General features: G+C 33.9%; 1 protein-coding gene across 2 annotated transcripts in view; it reads right to left on the reverse strand.

Moving 5' to 3' along the window:
• DST (dystonin) overlaps positions 1-19,712 on the reverse strand; it is a 591,073-nt gene that overhangs the window by 89,062 nt on the left and 482,299 nt on the right. For both annotated transcript variants that reach the window (XM_051997184.1, XM_051997185.1), the window contains 2 exons: positions 4,316-4,477; positions 2,679-2,849 (listed from right to left, as the gene is read on the reverse strand). In XM_051997184.1, coding sequence (XP_051853144.1) covers positions 2,679-2,849; positions 4,316-4,477 — 333 coding nt within the window. The remainder of the gene's footprint in view (positions 1-2,678; positions 2,850-4,315; positions 4,478-19,712) is intronic.

The raw sequence follows: 19,712 nt of genomic DNA on the forward strand, positions 1-19,712 counted from the left end.
AGCATGTATATATATAATAAGCCCTAGTATAACTTGAGCTCTTGTCCCAGATGAACAAATGCTATCAGACATTCTTATTTTTTTAGAATTTCTAATCTGGCTCCTACCACTTCTATTAAGTCTACTTATACCTTACTCTCCGCATCTGCCCACTTTATGATCCAGCCATAGTGATCTCTTTGCTGCTCCTCACCAAAATGTTCTATTTCTAGTTTTCCATGCTTTGCATTGGCTTTTTCCTGTATCTGGAATGCTCTTTCTTCTCATTACCTTATAATATCCCTGCTTTCCCTAGTCCCTGGCTGCTAATATCTCATCTCTAATGTTACCTTCCATCTTCATTATATGTATGAACCTCATTATTTATGTTGTCTCTCCCATTACAATACTAAGGTTCCTTGAGAGTTGGAACTATTTTTAATCTTTCTTTATATCCTCCACCATTTAGCATAGTCCTTTATATTGTAAGTATTTAATAAGTATTTAGTGTATAGCATAGTAAGTTCCCCTTCTTTACTGGAGATCTTCAAATAGAGATACACTTGTCAGGAATATTGTAAATTCCTATTCAGGTATAACTCCCTCATAAAGAATAATGTTAAAGTAGATAACTGTTCAGGTACAGATGAGTTAGACCAACTGACCTTTGAGATCTGTGCTAACTTTAGCATTCTGTAAGCTTTTTTCAATAGTTAAAGGAACAAAGATTTGAAAAGTTACCAGCTAATATTTTTTTTCTTTCTTCATTGTGGAGACAAAATAATTATAATAATAATAGCAACAACACTGTGTTAAGTGTTTTACTAGTTGTAGTAGTACTACTACCACCACTACCAGCAACACTAATAATAGCAGCTAATATTTACATAGAACCTTCTACATACCAGGTACTGTGCTAAGTGTTTTACAAATATTATCACATTTGACCCTCACAACAACCTCGAAAAGTAGGTGCAATTGTTGTCCCCATTTTATAGATGAGGAAATTGAGGTAACCCAAAATCAAATGACTTGCTCCTAATTGCCTTCCCCTTCAAAAAAAAAAAAGAAAAGGAAGAAGGAGGAGGAGGAGGAGGAGGAGGAGGAGTACCTTAAAAATGTTACATTATAAAAAAAAGGTAGAAAAGTAATCCTTGTAGCTTCTAGAGAAAATGCATTAAAGGCAATTACCTAGTGAAATTAGTGACATAGTTAAAGGGGCAGTCCTTAGTTAAGTTGTACAGGTTATACATTGTTTTATAATGCAAGGGATCTTTCAAGGTGAGTCCTTATTATTAAATTTCTGGTATGAAACTCAAATTCAAGTAAATAAAATAGGAAGTGATAATGATTTAAGTAAGTAAAAATAGGAACCCCAATATATCTAAATCATTGTTTCATTAATGTTTGTTTCCAAGATTTTTGGTTGCATTCTCTCTCCAAAAGATGGAATTCCAAACATATTGTTTTTTTTTTTAATTAAAATTTCTTTTCACAAAAAGGGCTTGGATGAAGTAATTTAAATTCCTGATCCTATTTCGTAATATATGCTATAGAGAACACTATATTACCAGGCAAAAGAATTGTGGAGGAGTTTTGCCAAACCAATTGTCCTATTTCTAGAGAATGTGCCTAGCTAATTCAACTCTATTTTGGGACAGCAATTGCAGCAAGATATTTAATTAAAAAAAAAAAGTTTTAAAATATTTAGTACATTCAAGATCAACAATATTTTCTTGTGAAGAATCAGATTTACCATGATTATAGTATATACTCCTCATGAAATAGTTACTGCTCAGCTTCTATTAACCCACCAAGATGGTGTATGATTTTTTTTCTTTAATATTAAAGGAATGTATTAAAAATCAATTTTGTTTTGAGAATTTTATGATACATTCTAAGAACTGTAGAATCAGATGGGGGGGGGGTTCCTGTCCTCCCCACCCCCTCGTTCTCCCCCCCCACCCAGTTGCTAGTGCCCACTTCCCAAATTACTTTCCACTTACTGTATATATTTATTATTTACATGTGTATATACTATTTCCAGTAAAGACTAAGTTTGAGATTTTTGTCAAAAACCTTGCACCTCACATGGTGTCTGGTATAGAGTAGACCAGGGGAACTCAAACTACGGCCCGGGGGCCAGATGCGGTAGTTGAGGACGTTTATCCCCCTCACCCAGGGCTATGAAGTTTCTTTATTTAAAGGCCCACAAAACAAAGTTTTTGTTTTTACTATAGTCCGGCCCTCCAACAGTCTAAGGGACAGTGAATTGGCCCCCTGTTTAAAAAGTGGAGTAAGCACTTAGCAAAAATGTATGATCATTGACTATTTACACTCTGGGACCAAACAGAATTGTCTAAGTCTTTTACTACAGAGTAGCTTTTCGAATACTTGATAGTTGTGTTCTCTATAATTTTTTCTTTTCTTCTCCAGACTAACATTTGTAGTATTTTTCAATTCAAGCAATTATGAATCACCTATTATGAGTCTGTATTCCTAGTTCATAGCACAATGTCAAAGACAAAAATCAAACAGTTCCTGCCCTCAAAGACTTTCTTGTCTATCAAGGGAGACAAAAGAAATGCAATATGATTTTTAAGGACAGGGCATCTGATCAACATATTATAGTCCTTGAAGTCTCAGAAAACTATGCAAATATTAATATATGGTATATACATTTCAAAATGTTCACTTACTTTTTGCTCTTGTATCTGAGCCTTCACCACCTTGAACTCAGCAGATGGAGGTTTCTGATTGGCTACCAGATCTTCAGTATCAGCTAGCCAGCTAAGCAAAGATTCCAAGGCATCCTGGAACCTCCCACAGTGGAGCAGAGCCTCTTGCAGCTGAGCTGCTCGCTCAGCAACCTAAGCAAAGCAAAAGGGTCAATCTTTTTTTTTTATTCTGTAGGGAAAAAATATTATTTTTGTTCTACTACTTTTCATGTTTATTTTATTTTTCTCTGATTTTTGTTTGTATTTGGTAGAGAAGTATTACAGTATGACAATTAATGAAATGATGGTTTTCAAGATTAGTAAATGAAATCTTTTAATTTATTGATGTATTGAAATATTTAACAAAAATTAAAAATGGAAGAAGATATTTAAATCAAGAACTTAGGAATTCCAAATAATGTTACAATTAGCAAAGATTAAAATATTGTGGAGGCACTAAAGGTAATTGAATGTAGTAACATTGTTAGCATATTATCTCCTATATGATAATTTAAAGAAAGGAAACATGGATTTCTAAGTAAACAAAACATCTCAAGGAAATTGCAATATAATAGCATTACCTTATGCTGAATAAAATAGTTGTTTCTTTAGAAAGATATCCAGGAGAATTCCCATGCAACCCAGATACCACTCACTAGTCCTTGGTCCTTTCCCTTTTGAAGTTATTTTATCTCTCAGAGAAAAAAAACACTAATCTGTTTTTCTATCTGAATTGGTAACAAAATGTTTAAGCCTAAATCTGCATTTCAAATATAAATATAAATATATTTATATTTATATTTGAAATGTAAATATATTTGAAATATTTTAATTTAAATTTATATTTTAAACCTAATGATATCAAATATATTTATTAACATTTACAAATTTTATTTTCAAACATATTTAATAGATTCTAATTATATTTTTAAAAATTGGTCAGTGTATTTCAGACAGAAATAATGAGGAAAAATTAGACCAAATTATAATGGGTACAAGACCTGACGTGGATAAAGAGCAAATAATATGAGCTATTAGAATAAAATCTCATCTAAAATAAATATTTTTGCATATCTCTTTTCCAATGGATTAGCTCTACATACAATTTTATTGTTTTCTTGTAATTATACAAGCAACATAAATTTTCAGAGAATAATTTCCAGAATGATACTGGGAGTAACTTTGACTTGTCAAATAAGGTTTGAATTTGATGATTTCTTAGGAGTAGAAAGAAACAAGTTGAACAATTTGAGAGTTTTATGAAGACTTAGATTAACTAATCCTGAAGCTATTCCATATGTTAATAAATCAAGAAGCTATGATTTCAATGATGAGGGGAACTCCTCCTGCCAATGTAGAATCTAATGCTATTAAATTTATAGTCCTAGAGAGTGTCTGAAACCAAACTGACTTGCTCAAAGTCACAAGGGGTTAAATGTAAACCTTGGTTTTCCTGATATTCTGAGCACTAATGAACTCTGCCACTTTCTCTGCTTTCTTATAGTCAGTATAAATAAGTGGGGGGAAAAAAGACTAAAGTAGTAAGAATTTATAAAAAATTCTATAAAAGGGAAAATTGTCTTGTTATTAATGAATCTAAATTTTAAAAATAAAATTACCTTCTTATTAAGGGTCTTCCACCGTGCATTAATATCTTCAAGATCATGCTCCAAGTTCTCAGTACTAGTACTTTTTGCAGCACTCTGAATAAGACCTTGACCCAACCAATTGACCTCTTGTTGTTTAACCTGTAAAGGTTCAATCTCCTCTTTCTGGAAAGCCTGTGGGTACAAGAATAAAAAAAAAAAAAATTCTTTCTTTTTCAAGTCTAAAAACCACTTACCAAAGTTCTCAAATTAATTCCCAAAATATGCCATCAATGTGGATATATGCATGTTAGTGTGTGTATATGTGTGTGTGTGCACATATGCTTAAAATGTGTGTTTCATTTACTGTAAAGGGAGAGGGGAGTCATTATTTACTTTCCTATTAGCCTTGTACTGCAAGTTTTCTAGAAAGTGAAGGATAGGTGAGATTGTATAACTAGTTAAGATCCAGAGGGACTAGATAATATCTATGTGACACTGATAAAATCTCTAAATCTAGGATGCTATGAATAGAATTAAATGACAGGAAAAAAACAGAATGGAAACTGCTTCAAGGGTGAATGATTAAACTTTGAATGCTAAGAATGACACCAAAATGATTTTTTTTAAGTTAGTACTAACAAAATCCAATACATAACCCCCTCTCCCCATCACTGCCTCCTCATAGTAGAAGGGCTTGTGTAGCTCAATGAAACTATGGCTATGCAATGCGGGATTACCCATGATGAACAGATTATCGGGTTACAGTGGAGAATTCTGACAAAAGGTATACCTAGAACAGCAAGATGGTTCAATGGATATAGCATCAAGCTTGGGATCAGGAAGATGCAAATTCAAATACAGCCTCAAACATTTACTAGATGGTTTGACTCTGGGCAATTCACTTAACCCTGTTTGCCTCAATTTCCTCCTCTGTAAAAATGAGCTAGGAAGGGAAATGCTAATTTCATTGACTTCAGTATCTTTGCTAAAAAAATCTCCAGAGTCACAAAGAGTCAGACATGACAAAATAAAATTTTAGAACAAAAATAAAATTTAAGACTAGTTCAATACAACTTCCTAACTATGGCCAAAAATGACTTTCAACAGAAATTGAGGTCAAATTCAAGGAGTGAAGCAAGATAAGATTCTAAAGTCACAAGATTGAGCATATGGCTGCCATAACAAATATATGTGCAAAATAATTTACATTCTTTGACTCACTGACTCAACCTCATATTCAACTATGTGAGATATCTCCATTTTTCAGAGGAGTAAACTGAAGCTCAGTAGAGGTTTTGGTGATTTGCATCCATCACACAACTGAGAAGTCACAAAGAAAGGTAGGCAAAAATATGGAATGATACTAAACAGTGTGTGTATGTGTATATGAGAGAGAGAGAGAGAGAGAGAGAGAAGAAAGGGGGGGGAGAAAGAGGGAGGGAGGGGGAAGGAAGGAAAGAAGGAAGGAAGGAAGGAAGGAAGGAAGGAAGGAAGGAAGGAAGGAAGGAAGTAGGAGGGGGGAGGAGCAGAGAGGCAAAGAGAGACAGACAGAGGCACAGACACAGAGAGAAACCCAAAAAGATACTTACATGTGAATTACAGTGGATTGACCAATTTACTTCAGCTTATACTCATTTCTCTCTCTGAAATTGTGGTCTACAGACACAGTGGGCAACCAAAGCATCCAAAAACACTGGCAGTCACTGGTTTTACCACCACTTTCTTATCCCACTATGTTGTCCCCACTGCTCCATGAAACTTTTTTTCATAAGGAACCTTCATCTCTACCCAGATTTGGGGGAATGACATAGGGAGTAGCAAAGAAGAGAGAGAAGAAAGACTAATATATGAAGTGCTCTAAAAGCTTATTACAGTTTAAACTGCATTATGACTTTTGGGGTGCCTCATATATGCTACCAATTCTTCCTCTGTCTGTCACATAATAATATATAAATATACTGTGTAAATGCAAGTGCTTTATAGATTGTAAAGTGCTTTACAATTATTATGCCCCTAACAACCATGAAAAGTAGATACTATTATTTTTCCCATTTTACAAATGAGGAAGCTGAATCAGATTAGTAATATAGCTATTACCAATAGCTAGATAATTTAGATATGTTGTGTAGATATTAAAAATGCCTTTAATATAACAAAATCAAATAAGAGGACAAAAATTATTCACTGGTGTAGAAAATGATGAAAACAAAATATTTGCTTGAAATGAGTTTGCAAACCTAGGTTTCAGAGAGAAATAACATTTATATAATGAAAAACAGTATATAAACTTATCAGATTATAGATCAGTCAGTTCAACAGACCATTTAAAGAAATGTTAAAGAAACTTTCAGAGTAAATGTTAGTGTAGTAGTTGAAGCAAAACATTACTGGAAATATGGAAAGTAACTTTGAAAAATATAGAGGAAATAAAATTAATCATACAAATTGAGCTCAGGGACAAATCTGAATTTCACTCCCTATGTTCCAAATTCAACTTGAAATCTCCACAAGAGTGTAGAAATTATTTTATATAAAGAATATCTTATATTTCAACATAATTAAACTAAATATAAAAATCACTTGCATTAAATCAAACAAAAACACAGGGTGAGAAGGAAGGTTATAGGAGTTAGCACTGGAAAGAGGGGCTTATAAAACATCCAAGCAATTGGCAGAAAATTGGAGCAAGGAAGGAAAGCTAGAATTTGATATTATGATTCTATTTTTTTTCTGAATATTATTTAAATCACAAAATCTAATCAATTGTAAAGATTTCACAAAAACAAAGGACAGTGGAAAGACTACTAAACTCTTGATCTCAGAGATCTATATGATCAGAGGAAAGTTCTCTTCTCTCCCCTCCCCCACACCTTAGGGAGCTCGCTGTAGGAGAAAAAAGCTCTGACTCTGGCTCTAACAGACATTAAGGTTACATTTAGCTACAGAACAGAACAACTTTTAGTTTTTGTCCTTCCTGAACTTATCCATAACTAAATGGCACCAAACCTTAAAGGAGAAAATGCTGCAACATCTACACAGTGCTAAAAGCTTAATTATACATACACATAAACACACACAAAAGTAGCAAATTCTTTTCAGAAAAAGTATTAAAACTCTCCTCTTGTTAGCTAGCAATCTCCTCCTTCCTTTCCTGCCCTATTAGGAAGAACACCTGGCATTGCTTCAGGAACATCATTTCACACAGTACTAACAAGAACTCTCCTAATATTGTACAAATTCCTTATCGTTCTGTAGTAACCTGATACCAAAAATGACAAGGTTTGTTTCTTCAATCTAACCCAAAAACTTCACAAAGAGAAGCTTAAAATAAATTAAAATGATCTCTGAGGCAAAGTTTACGAGAAGAGCTTAGTAAAAAATACCAAAAATAGCTAAACTCCCATCTGAGAAGAAGGACAAAAATTACAGACTCCACAAACAACCTCTACTTATTACGAAGCTGAACTCTTTACTTTCTAACTTCACTCACCACTCTCAAAACCTGAGACACTATTTGTAAAGCACAAGCCTAGAAATCCCCTTTCTGGTGCATATCTTATGAGAAAAAAAGTCAGTAGCAGGGACCAATTCTTTAATTTGTGTGCTATACTTTCACTACCACAATACAGAAATTTATGACTCAGACTGTTTAAGCTGAATAAATTCAGTATAACTGCCCTTGAATGGTAGTGCCTGTAGCCACAATTTGTGTAAAAGCTTCATGTGAACATAAATTCACAGTGGAAGCCCTCAAAAAAGGAAAGCAGGCACCATCTGGACAATCAATAGCAAGGTCCTAAACAGCTGGGAATAATCACCACTGTCAAAAGTTGCCCCTAATTAATTTGTTAAAATGACCAATTTATCCTTTTTCCAGCATCTTACAATGTCTTGTGAAAATACCACCCTCCCAATTTGCCAATGGTTATTTATCAGAGACACAGGTGACACTTTGATGGGGGCAAAACAACAATTTTTCTTGGGTGTGGGGGCAGCAATTCCAAATTTCACATTTCAATTAATTACCTCAACTGATGGAAAGCCATTGCATACAGACTCCAAAGTTTCTGAGTTTGTGCTTATTTTCCAAGAGACTGCTTTATTTCTTACAGGAGTAAATTCTGGAGAAGATTTTGTTTGTTCTAATTCCAAATCCTGATCAGAAAGCTGTACCTCAAATTCTTCTGGAGGTGGGACTTCTGAGTTTTCTAAGTCATAAAGTATCATATTTTCCAATAAAGCTGTGTTGCTATAATCCACATTATTCATCACCATATCTGTGACCTGGATGTCTGAAGCCTGAGGAGATTCACTCACAAATTCCTTATCATGTTTTATAATTTGTGGGCCCCCTGATTCACAAATCTCATATGTCTTTTCCTCTTCTCTATGATCAGAATCATGATAACTCTTCTCTCCCTCCCTTGGCAGAAGCAGTATGTCGTGTGTCATGATGCTCTCTTTCAGACCATTCTGTACGTGACAATATTCACCTTGGATCTCTCTCTGGTGTTTTTCACATTTCTGTGGCTCATTTAATTCTGTTGTGTCTAGTTGAGGAACAGCATGCAAAATCAACTGGTGGTTTTCATCTATATGATCATTACTACAAGAAAGCAATGGGATTTTTTGTTCACTGGTGGAATTAGCAGAAATAAAGAGTCCATACTGATCTGTTATGTGGATCTCTTCAGCTGAGGAGAAGCTTCTGATTCGAGTTTGGGTCCCAGTCAAAATGTCCTGTTTCTCTTCCCTCTCTGTTGGAGGGCTGCATAAACCAGAGTCATCATCTTCAGATGTTAGAGAATTAGTGCCCCATCTGCACTTGCTTGCTCTAGTGATACCTGACGAGTCAGCAGAATCCACAAATGAGTTTTCACTTTTGTTTGCATAATCTGTAAAATTGGGTGGGACAAACAGTCTCCAGGAGCGCCTATTCTCTTTTTTTTCTGTGTGAGATTTTGCCTTGGGTAATGCTGTGGTCCGAATAACATCACTGTTTAGTTTGAGTGCATCGAAGATCATTTTTTCATCTAACTTGTTAGCTTCCCGACCTCTAAGCTCAAATGCACTGGAAGAAGTTGGGGCACCATTAGAACACAAAGAACCAACATCCAGTGTTCTGTGACTGTAGGGTAAGGTCCGGTCTGTAAAATGCCTGGAAGACAAGCTACCTTTAGACCCAGAGTCGATCTGTTCATTCAGCCTGACAGTATCATAGATTGACCTCTGTGGGACATAACAGTCCTCAATATTTAGATCTTCCTCCTCTTCACCCTTTCCAACACATGGTGGATTCTGACGTAAACAGTCTGGTCTGCTGAGTGGCTTCCCCATTTTGGAGATATTTAAAATATACTATGTGGCTTTTAATCCAGAAAGTGAGAAGTAAGGTAAAGCACAAGTATTTTTAAAATTGCACTTCTCAATTGAACTACAAGACTGTCTTCACCAAAAGGACACCCATGTATGCACATTATACATGTCATAATTTATGAGGTGTTTGAGGTCATCAGCAGTGCATCAGTGTAAATGCAACTATCATATTACCTGCTTATTTTTTCTTTACAGTTATTTTAAGATATAAAGTGCATCAAAAACAGAAAATTCCACCCCCAAATCACAATCACACACATACACACTGTCACACATATATACACACACTCACTGACATAAACAAACAGTGGCTCAAATACTCAGAACATTCCACAGCCAGTCCATTTCTGTTTTAGGTCAAAATTTGCATCAGAGAGATCCAGCTTAACCCTCCAAGTGAATAATCATCATAGCAGGCTGTGGATTAACTCCTGTAGAAGTCTGATTAACTGTAATCCATTTAAATGACTTGAAAACTTCCATCCCCTTTATAAATAAGACATGGCTCGGACCCTTAAAAGAAAAACACAGTAGCTGTGTATAGTTCAGATCAAGGCACAGAACAAATCTTCAGGAAAAATAATTTAAATCTAATGTAAGAAAAATAAAAATGTCTTTTACTTTTTTTTTTCTTTTTTGGCAGTAGCTATAAATAACCTTGATTCAAAGGGCAGTTTTTCTTCTTTCCCATAGTCAGCTTCTTTGTGGCGTATTCAGAACTTCCAAAGAAAAATACGGCTTTCTGGGCAGCCAGGCCAGTACATTCAAGCAGCACTTTAAAGCAAAAAAGGCTGCTATGTAACAAGATGATAATCATTCCTTTAAAGGGGGACTCCTGAAAAGATCCTTATTCGAAGTATTCTCGTTAAGAAGGCTTTTTCTACCTAAGGCAACTGCAGAGCTGAAAAACAAGTGGTTTTGTTTTTTCCTTTAAGGCACAGCATAATTCCCATCCAGTTTAGATGCCACACTTCTCCACATTCTGTGGCTAACAAACTGCTCTTGGTTTCTCCATCATTTTGAGCAGCAGCTGTAGCAAAGAAGGCAGAAAAGACACCCAAGCAAAGGAACACCAGCGGCAAGTAGTATCCAGCGTGATAGATAAGCCTTTCAGCTCTCTTCTGGCTTCTTACAGCAAGCAGTATAAACCCGTCAGGCAGCTTCCCAACAGTGAGCTTAAAGAAACGCCCTTTTTTATTCTTTAGCCCAACATCTGCTACTATCCCATTCGTTCTATTATTCTTTCCAAGCCTTCTTTCGTAGGTGCCTGATCTCTCAGCTCTCTCAATCACTTACATTTTCTGGCTTCCCATGACTAAACTTTTTAGTCATCTTTTCAACGTTTACCACTGACTGGTCTTTTCTGAGTAAGTTAGAACTATTTCAGGGGGAGGTACCTAAAGGCTCAAGCCACAGAAGAGCAACAAAATAAGTGGTGGTGACATCATGCCAATCACAGAATTCTATCATACCAATCAGAGAATTCTTGGATTTAGGGAGGGCGGGGAGCAGTATTTGAGAGACCACTGAAACACTATTTGTTTGTATGTTTTTTAATGTGAAAATAGCAGCTGAAGCAAGATTCGAGAAATCCTACCTAATTTCCATAACATTTTGAAACTTCTAAATGGCACAATAAAATGTATAGAAAAATATTCCAGAATTACAGAAAGCCCTAACCTTCAGAGGGATTCAAACTCTCTTCATATTAAGAATTAAGGTGTTTTCTTTTTTTTTTTTTCCATAAAACGTATGAAGCATTTTGGAAATATTTTGGCACTTTTTGAATTTTTTTTTAAGCCAACATATGAAGGAAAAAATTCTGTTTCTCTAGAGTAAATCAGCCCCACACAAGCAACTTTCTCAACATCACAGACATATATCATTACCTTTTAGGATTCTGTATTTCTCTTGAGGTCAGAAGCAGTAACAATGATGTTAGATATTTTTAAAATGAGCACACTATAGGAATTTTATTAGCCAAAAAAAAAAAAAAAAAAAAAACCTAGCATTTTTTATTATTCGGAAACAAATAGGAAGCAAAATTGTGGCTGCATGGGAGAAATTTACATGTCTATTTAAGAGAAATTCCAAACATTTTTAAAGTGAACTAACTTCATTTATATAATTTTTTTTTAATTTTGAGAAATGTATATTATCACCACAGCAACTAGTCTCAAGCATATAACTGAGTCTACATAAATATAGATGCTATCTGAAGTTCATTAAAAATCATGCATAGAAAGTTAAAGCTAAAGTTACAGGGATATCCTTTAAACATTTTAGAGAAGACAATTGAGATGGAAAGAATTTGAAACTTTGCATGTCTAGTAAGAAAAGGATATTTCCAATTAATTCTACTAATGTTAGTGTTGAATCATACACTAAAGAGGTAAAAGGGATCTTAGAGGTCATCAAATACCATACCTTCATTTTACAGATAAGGAAAGAGGGTAAAAGTATCTGCCTAACATGACAAGGATAGTAAGGGGCAAAACTAAGATTCAAATCCAGGTTCTACAATTTCAAACTACAGCGCCATTTCTTCTATATTATACTTAGTTTCATAGCTGAAGGTTGTTTTTTAATGCAAATTTTATCAGTTTTGATGAGTACCAGTATAAGTTTATTTTGACAATTTTGGACAGTTCTATGGCAAAGGAAAGAAAGGAAAGATGGAGGGAAGAAAGCAGAAAGACCAATATCACATCTATTTAAATACTAATTTTCATTCTTTTAAAAGCACTGATTAAATAATTACTATGTACAAAGCATTTTGCTAGGTTCTGGCAATTTATTTTTTTTAAATTTTATGTTATTTATATTAGCATTACATTCAGTATTGAAATTATTGTATCAACTTTTTTAAAAAAATGATTTGTGCTCATGTTAATAGCAGCAAGCATGAATATAACATTAAGATTTACAAAACATTTTATATGCTATTTTATTTCATCATCACAATAATCTTTTGAAGAAGTTATTTCCATTTTGCTGATGAAGAAACTGAAGCTAAGAGAGAGACTGGTGTAGGATAACAGGGTGATTCCATCCTGTACCACAGAGCTGCCTTAACAAGTTTTATTTTGTGAGGGGAGGGAGCAAGCATGCTATGTACACAACTGGAAGGAAGGAATTTCGCAAAACACTAGGGGGAAAAATGTTAATAACTATAAATTCAATTTTATTCTATTGAAATTTCCTAGCTCTCAGTATTACAGCATATGGCACCTACCAAAGTAGCCAAAGGAAACTAAAGGGGAAACTATAATCACATATGTAAAATATTTTCATTAAATTTTCATGAGTCAAAATTTGTATGTATTAGAATTATACTAGAGCTGATGCCCTCAATTAAAGAAGGTAAGCATTATGGGATATGGTGATGAGGCATCTATATTTTATCTGAAAATGTCTCATTATATCCCATAATACTTGTATTCTCCTCATTAATCTTACCAATATTTTCCTCTATAATTGGTTGTTATAATCATTTAAGAATATGAAACCTTTAGTATTTAATAAATCAGACCTAATCATTATATATAAAATGTGTCAAACACTAATCTCAAGATTGGGATATCAATGAAACAAACACAGCAATGAAGATGAACAAGGCAATCCTTGCAAATCAGTCAAAACTATTTTTTCATCTGTACAGAAAAATAAATTAGATCCAGTAAAAAGCATTGTTGTATTAATAGGTTGCTACTAATTTCTCCCAGCATATCTCCTTCATAGAAGGTGATTTCTAAGGCCAGATTATTTTAGAAAGATGAACATAATCCTGATCAAAAAACAAAAAACTGTTTATTATTTCCAATAGAACATTTTTAAAACAATATTTTCCCTGCTTTTTAACTTTATTAATCTTTAAAGATAAATTTAATAACAGCAAATGGGAAAATACTTGCAAAACTGTAACCGAAACATCAAGAATACACTGTTGTGCAGAGAAGACTGGATGCTCTTATCTTTAGTCATCTCAGAAGAACAAACATCTATGTGGTGAATTGCAATTCTGTTCAAGCTCAATAACAGAAATCTCTGCCTGGCACAGTTTTTCATGAAGTCCTGATATGAAGCTTGTCTCTTTAGGTATGTATTTTGCAATCTGAGTACAAAAATTAGTCCTTAACAGTAGCAATTTCCATTGTCCTTTAGGAAACATTGTCCATTAGCTGATAAAAACTGACAATTTCCTATATTTTTAATTTTTAAAATGGCAAGTTTTCTTGGAGAAAAGACTGAACAGTTTTCCTAAGATCTCAAACTATCGTTGCAAAAGAGTGTCTTTGTTTCTCAATGGAAAAAACTTGACTTTCTATAGCCCAATACAATGATAAAGTCAATTCCATGGATTGTAAAAGCCTTTCTAAATAACAGTATGCTTCTTTTAATCTGAAACTATTTATATATGCCTTTTGTTAGAAAATTGTAGGCAATATTTTGCAAATGTGGGTTGTCTTATTATATTCCTAGATTATGGTCTGTATTATACTCCTTATCCTATTAAGTTACTTGATATAATGCCTGTAAAATGTTAAATTTAAAATAATCCAAGTAAGAAAGCAAGTGTGATATTGCCATTTGGGTATTATCCAAAGATTTCTTAATATGAAATACATAAAGACTTCATTTTAGGTAAAATTAATTAGAATCATTAAAATTCATTTCTTACTGAGCCCATTCAATATGGTTTTTCTTTAGGAAACATTTCTGTCAATATTCATAAAGTTGAAAGAATGTTAAAATTTCATTCTAGAGAGTCAAAGAAGACTGAAAGGAAAACACTGAAATTATGTTCTCCTTATCTCAAATATATTTTAACCATCAACCTAATTTATACTTTATATAGCTACCAATGTTGTGCCTAGATAAGACCTAAATATTACTATCAGTCTTGGACTGACCATCTGAACAAGGAATTATTTCATACACTTTCTCTATCTTCTGATACATCCCCAAAAAATCCCTTTCTCCCACAGAAAAAAAAAGAAAAAAAATCCCATCAAATAAGATATATGTAACCCCTATTTTCACTTGAAGCAATCATTCTGATGATATTAGAAACACAGCAGAAACACAGATGGCACCTGAGACAGAAGCTTCACAGAGTGAAAAAAGTAGAAGCATAGTGACTAAATTAAGTGTTAAACTAAATCCTTCCTTAAAATGTGACCTAGATAGTTGACAGAATGAAACAACTTGAAGGCAGGATCTGTTTCTTCTTTATCTTTAGATCATCACCCCTAACATAGTACCTGGCATAAATATTGGGTACCCAATAAGTGCTTGTCAATTAATTTTCTTCCCTATAGGTGAACTTGGTAAATGGCCTAATAATTCTACATTATAAATCATCACATTTTATAAATACAAGGAAAGTCCATAGAAATTCATTGCCTTTTCCAAATTCACATGGCTCCCATTCCAATGCCCTCTCTGATGTACCATATTATTTTCTTTAGTGTAATGTAATAAAAAGGACACTAGATTGCGCTAATAGAAGTTATTAAAAAAATAATTTATCAAAGTCAATTCTCAGTGTATTACTTATAATACAATATAATAGTGGCTATAGTACAACTTAGTTTGGTATTTTGCGAGGTATGTGTTGCAACACTATGAAACAGATGAACTGTAATCAGTTGTGATTTGGAATGTCTGGAATTTAAAATGGATATCCTCCTAAACATGTGGGGCCCAAGCGAAATACAACTTCTTTGAACATAGAAATTCATTACCTATTGCTGAATTTTATAAAAAGAATAAAGAGACTAAAAATGCAAAATCCCACTCTCATCTTCACGCTAGATACTGATCAAAAATCAGAAACAACAAAACAGAATATCATATTTTGAAATATGCCCCCCTTGTTAATTCATTCTTTTAAGATAAAACATGAATTTTTTTACCAGAATCATAATTACTAGGAAATTCTTCAGAAATTCAAATTTGGAAATATAATCAAATAATTTAGACCATGCCTGGCAAAGACCATCTTTTTTGTGGATTAAAGATTCCTAGAGTGAAAAATTCACTCTTTCATAAGACAACATATGTTGCTTTTGAGTAAGTCTAAATTTTATGGAGTCTTTTCCTTAATTTGAATGTCAATCTATCAAATTTCTATTCTCCCAATTGTTTTGAATGTTGTTCTGAGGCTAAGCAGACCAAATTTAAACCTTCTTCCACAAATACTATGTCCTTTCTATATTTTCTTTCTGTTGTGCCAATTAGCTCCAGCTACTTCAACTAACCCTCATGTGGTATGAGCTCAAAGCCCTTAACCATTCTTATCTTTCTATACAAGTTCTTCAGTTTCCCTACAAGTTGTCATTGGTCTTTGAGAACAAAGGATAAACAACAAAACAATCCTAAATGTAATATCCAGAACTGAAAATAACATTCCAAATATGTTCTGACCAAGGCATAACATACTTCAACAAATGCTTTGATTAATCTAGTTAAATTCTAGTAACCCTACCCCCCCCCAAAAAAAAAGGGAACTGAAGTTAATCTCAGTTGACTATTCTTGATCTAGCTCTCTGAAATTACTGGGGGTGTTTTCTATTATGTCCTAGAATTTTGCCAGAAATCAAGATCAAACTTATTTGTTCAGAAAGTAAAGACGTTAATTGCTTTCTTTAAAAAAAAAAAAAAAAAAAAAAAAAACCTTATGCAACAATATTTTTGCTTTTCTCTATTAACTACAAGATCTCTTCAAATTCCACGAATTGGATCCCAAAGATGTCTCTACATATACCAATTATTTTTGTATCCTTAGATATATATCATGTGGGCCTGATAAATTTAAGTTATTTAAGGATGCACTCTTACAATCTTCCCTTCATTTATATCTTGAATTTCAATTTGTCATTCATTTGAATTCCATCCTTTTCAGTTTAAAGATAACCTCCTTGACCAAAGAAGTAGAAACACAAGTTTTGCTTTCTATTGCCCTCTACTCGGAACAATGGTTATATCTATGGATAACAACAAGCAGCAGCTTCCTTTTGCTGTCCTTAGCTATTCTCATCAACATCAGTTCACTCCAACCTTTAATGGTCATAGTGCTATTCTTACAGAACTAACCTTGCTTTGTTTGGCATTCTTCTTCCAATACTTGCCCTACTTCCTCCACTCTGTTCTCCTGCTTCTCTCTTAAATTAATTCCCCTCTTATTGGTAGTAAATACTGAAGAATGACCAGACAATTAGAAAGGATCTTAATAGCTTATTTATTAGTCCAACCAACCCCCCGATACACAATTTAACAAAAAGGAAAATAAGGCTCACAAAAATTAAATAACTCAAATTAAATAATTCACCCAAAATAACAGGAATTAGAAAGTGTAAGATGCTGCCTACAGTCCAATCTAATACCCTGCCATGATACATGATATTAAATAATATTTTTCATTGGTCATCCCACATATCTAGAATAAACTTCCTCTTTACTTCTCCATCATAGAATCTCTCTCTTCTTTTAAGATACAGCTTAAGTATCATCTTTTGCATGAAATCTTTCCAGATCCTCTCAATCTTATTGCTAATGCCTCACCTCCCAATTTGTTTTTTATTTTACTTAAACCGTTGTTCAATCATGTCAGACTCTTTGTGATCCCATTTGGGTCCCTTAGCAAAGATGCTAGAAGGGTTTGCCATTTCCCTCTCCAACTCATTTTATATATGAGTAAACTGAGGCAAATAAAGTTAGGTTACTTGCACAGGGTCACATAGTAAGTACTTTAGGCTGGATTTGAACTCAGGTTTTCCTGGCTCCAAGAACAGCAATCTATTCACTATATTACCTAGCTGCCTCACTATTTTATTACTTTGATTTTCTGTGTATGTGTGTGGGTGGATGGGTGGGTGGGTGTGTTATACTTAAAGCTGTACTTGTTGCCTTCCCCATTAAAATCTAAACTCCTTGGAAGTAGGTATTGTTTCATTACTTTTATACCCAGCATCCCATATAGTACTTGGCACATTTTACAAGTTTAATACTATATAATTCATTCCATACTTGGAAACCTCTACAGACTCATTTTTTTAATCAATTAATTCTTTTTTATTTAAAATAAGAATTAAGCCACAGATTTTTTTTTCATAATTTTGGAAAAAATGATGATTTGAAGCGTATTCAGAGTAGTCTATTTACTGTACTCCTATTAGACCACCAGTTTGGTCCTACAATTTGTATCAAAGTTTATATATTGAAGAATTGGTTAAACAATTTCTAAACCTTAAGTGGGAAAATTTTAGGATAGAATGACATCACAAAACATATAGTCTAGGAACTTGTAAGTGGAGAAAGTGGGTGGCTCTTTTATTTCAATTCTGCTTGGAAAATGCTTTTCATGTCTGAATTTAGGCCATCAGAGAATGAGAGAACCCAAAGAAGAGACAGGGGCAGCAAGATGGCACAAGAATAGAGCACCAAACCTGAAATTTAGGAAGACATAAGTTCAAGTCTAGTTTCAGACACTTAGTAACTGTGCAATCTTAGACAAGTCATTTCATCTCCCTTCCTCAGCTATAAAATGGACATTGTAATAGCACTTACCTCATTGATTTTTTTGTGAGTATCAAATGAGATACATTTGTAAGGTTCTCAGCAATAGGCCTGTCACATAGTAAGTGTTTCATAAATTCTTGTTTCCTTTTCCTTCCCTTTTTCCTTCCTCGTGGATAGGGTGTTGAACAGGTGAATTTAGAAGACTACAAGTTCAAAATCTGCCTCTGATACTTACTAGCTATGGCATGATCTTGAGCATATTGCTTAAATCTCCCTAAACCTCAACTTCCTCAATTGAGGAAGGCACTTTGAAAGTCTTAACGTACTATACAAATGTCAAGTATCAATATTATTGTTTTGTTGAAATCTTGAGGCAAAGGCAGGATTATAGAATCACAATCGCACCTCTTTGGAAAATTGCAGAGGGGATTTTTGGTTAGATATGAGTTGGACCAACTGCATTCTGACTTTCAACTTTGATGCTCTGTTACTTTTGTGAAATGAGAGAATGGATGGGAAAGTGTTTTGCAAACGACAGAACACTGCCCACAAGAGAAAGAATGTACTAGCACTGGAATTTGTTGATTGGGAGAGCATCTGAATCACAGCTCGGGCAGTGAAACAGAGGCAGGAAATGAGGTTAAATGAAGTGCACTGACCAGGAAGGAGTATGGTTTTTCACCCATGACCTACATTTTCAAAATCCACCTGGTGAGCTATTCACACCTCCTCATTGGCAAAATGCTGTGTGTGATATTATATGTAGAATTTAGTTGTTACAGTGAGAAGTACAATATAAATAGCTACAAAAATGGTGCTTGAGATGTAAGGTGTGTTAGAAAGAATTGGAGCTTAAATGAATCCTGTGAGATGCTGTTTCAGTGGCTATGATATTTGAAAGTAGCAAACTGTGAAAAGCAGAGCTCACAAAATGAAATGGGTCTCAGTAATGTTTAAGCATTACACCAGACAATAAGCTGGAGATTAACGTGCTTTTAGCATATTTTAAATAGTTCTACTAATAGTAATTTAGGGTCTCTCTTTGGAATAAAAGCTAATTATTCCCACTAACATTTAGTTCATAATAACATGTGTTTTTAATCATTTCATTCTAGGTTCCTTTTTCAGATAGTTACAATATTCCTCTACATTTGAGATTTTTAAAGAATCAACAAGTCTCCAGCTGTGTATATTGTGAAAAGTCAAAGCATAAATTTGCACTTTAGATTACCTAGTTTTAGTAGTCTTCTATAATCTTAAGTGAAAAGCGCCCTCTGTTGAGTGTCAGAGTAATTGCTCTTATGCCATTTTAATACTCTGAAAAAAATGACTTCATTTCATATTAAGGAAAATTGTTCCAGATTTAATTTATCTAGAGCACCTTAGGGGAAACCAAAGCTACTGGAACATTTAAGTATCAAAAGTGGATTGTATTATAAAGTAATTCAGCAAAAGAAAACTGATTATTTTCCCTCATAATACTCACACATAATTTATCCTATGCTAGGCCAATGTATAATCAACTCCT

This window comes from Antechinus flavipes, chromosome 4, assembly GCF_016432865.1.
Source record: "Antechinus flavipes isolate AdamAnt ecotype Samford, QLD, Australia chromosome 4, AdamAnt_v2, whole genome shotgun sequence".
Classification (NCBI taxonomy): domain Eukaryota; kingdom Metazoa; phylum Chordata; class Mammalia; order Dasyuromorphia; family Dasyuridae; genus Antechinus; species Antechinus flavipes.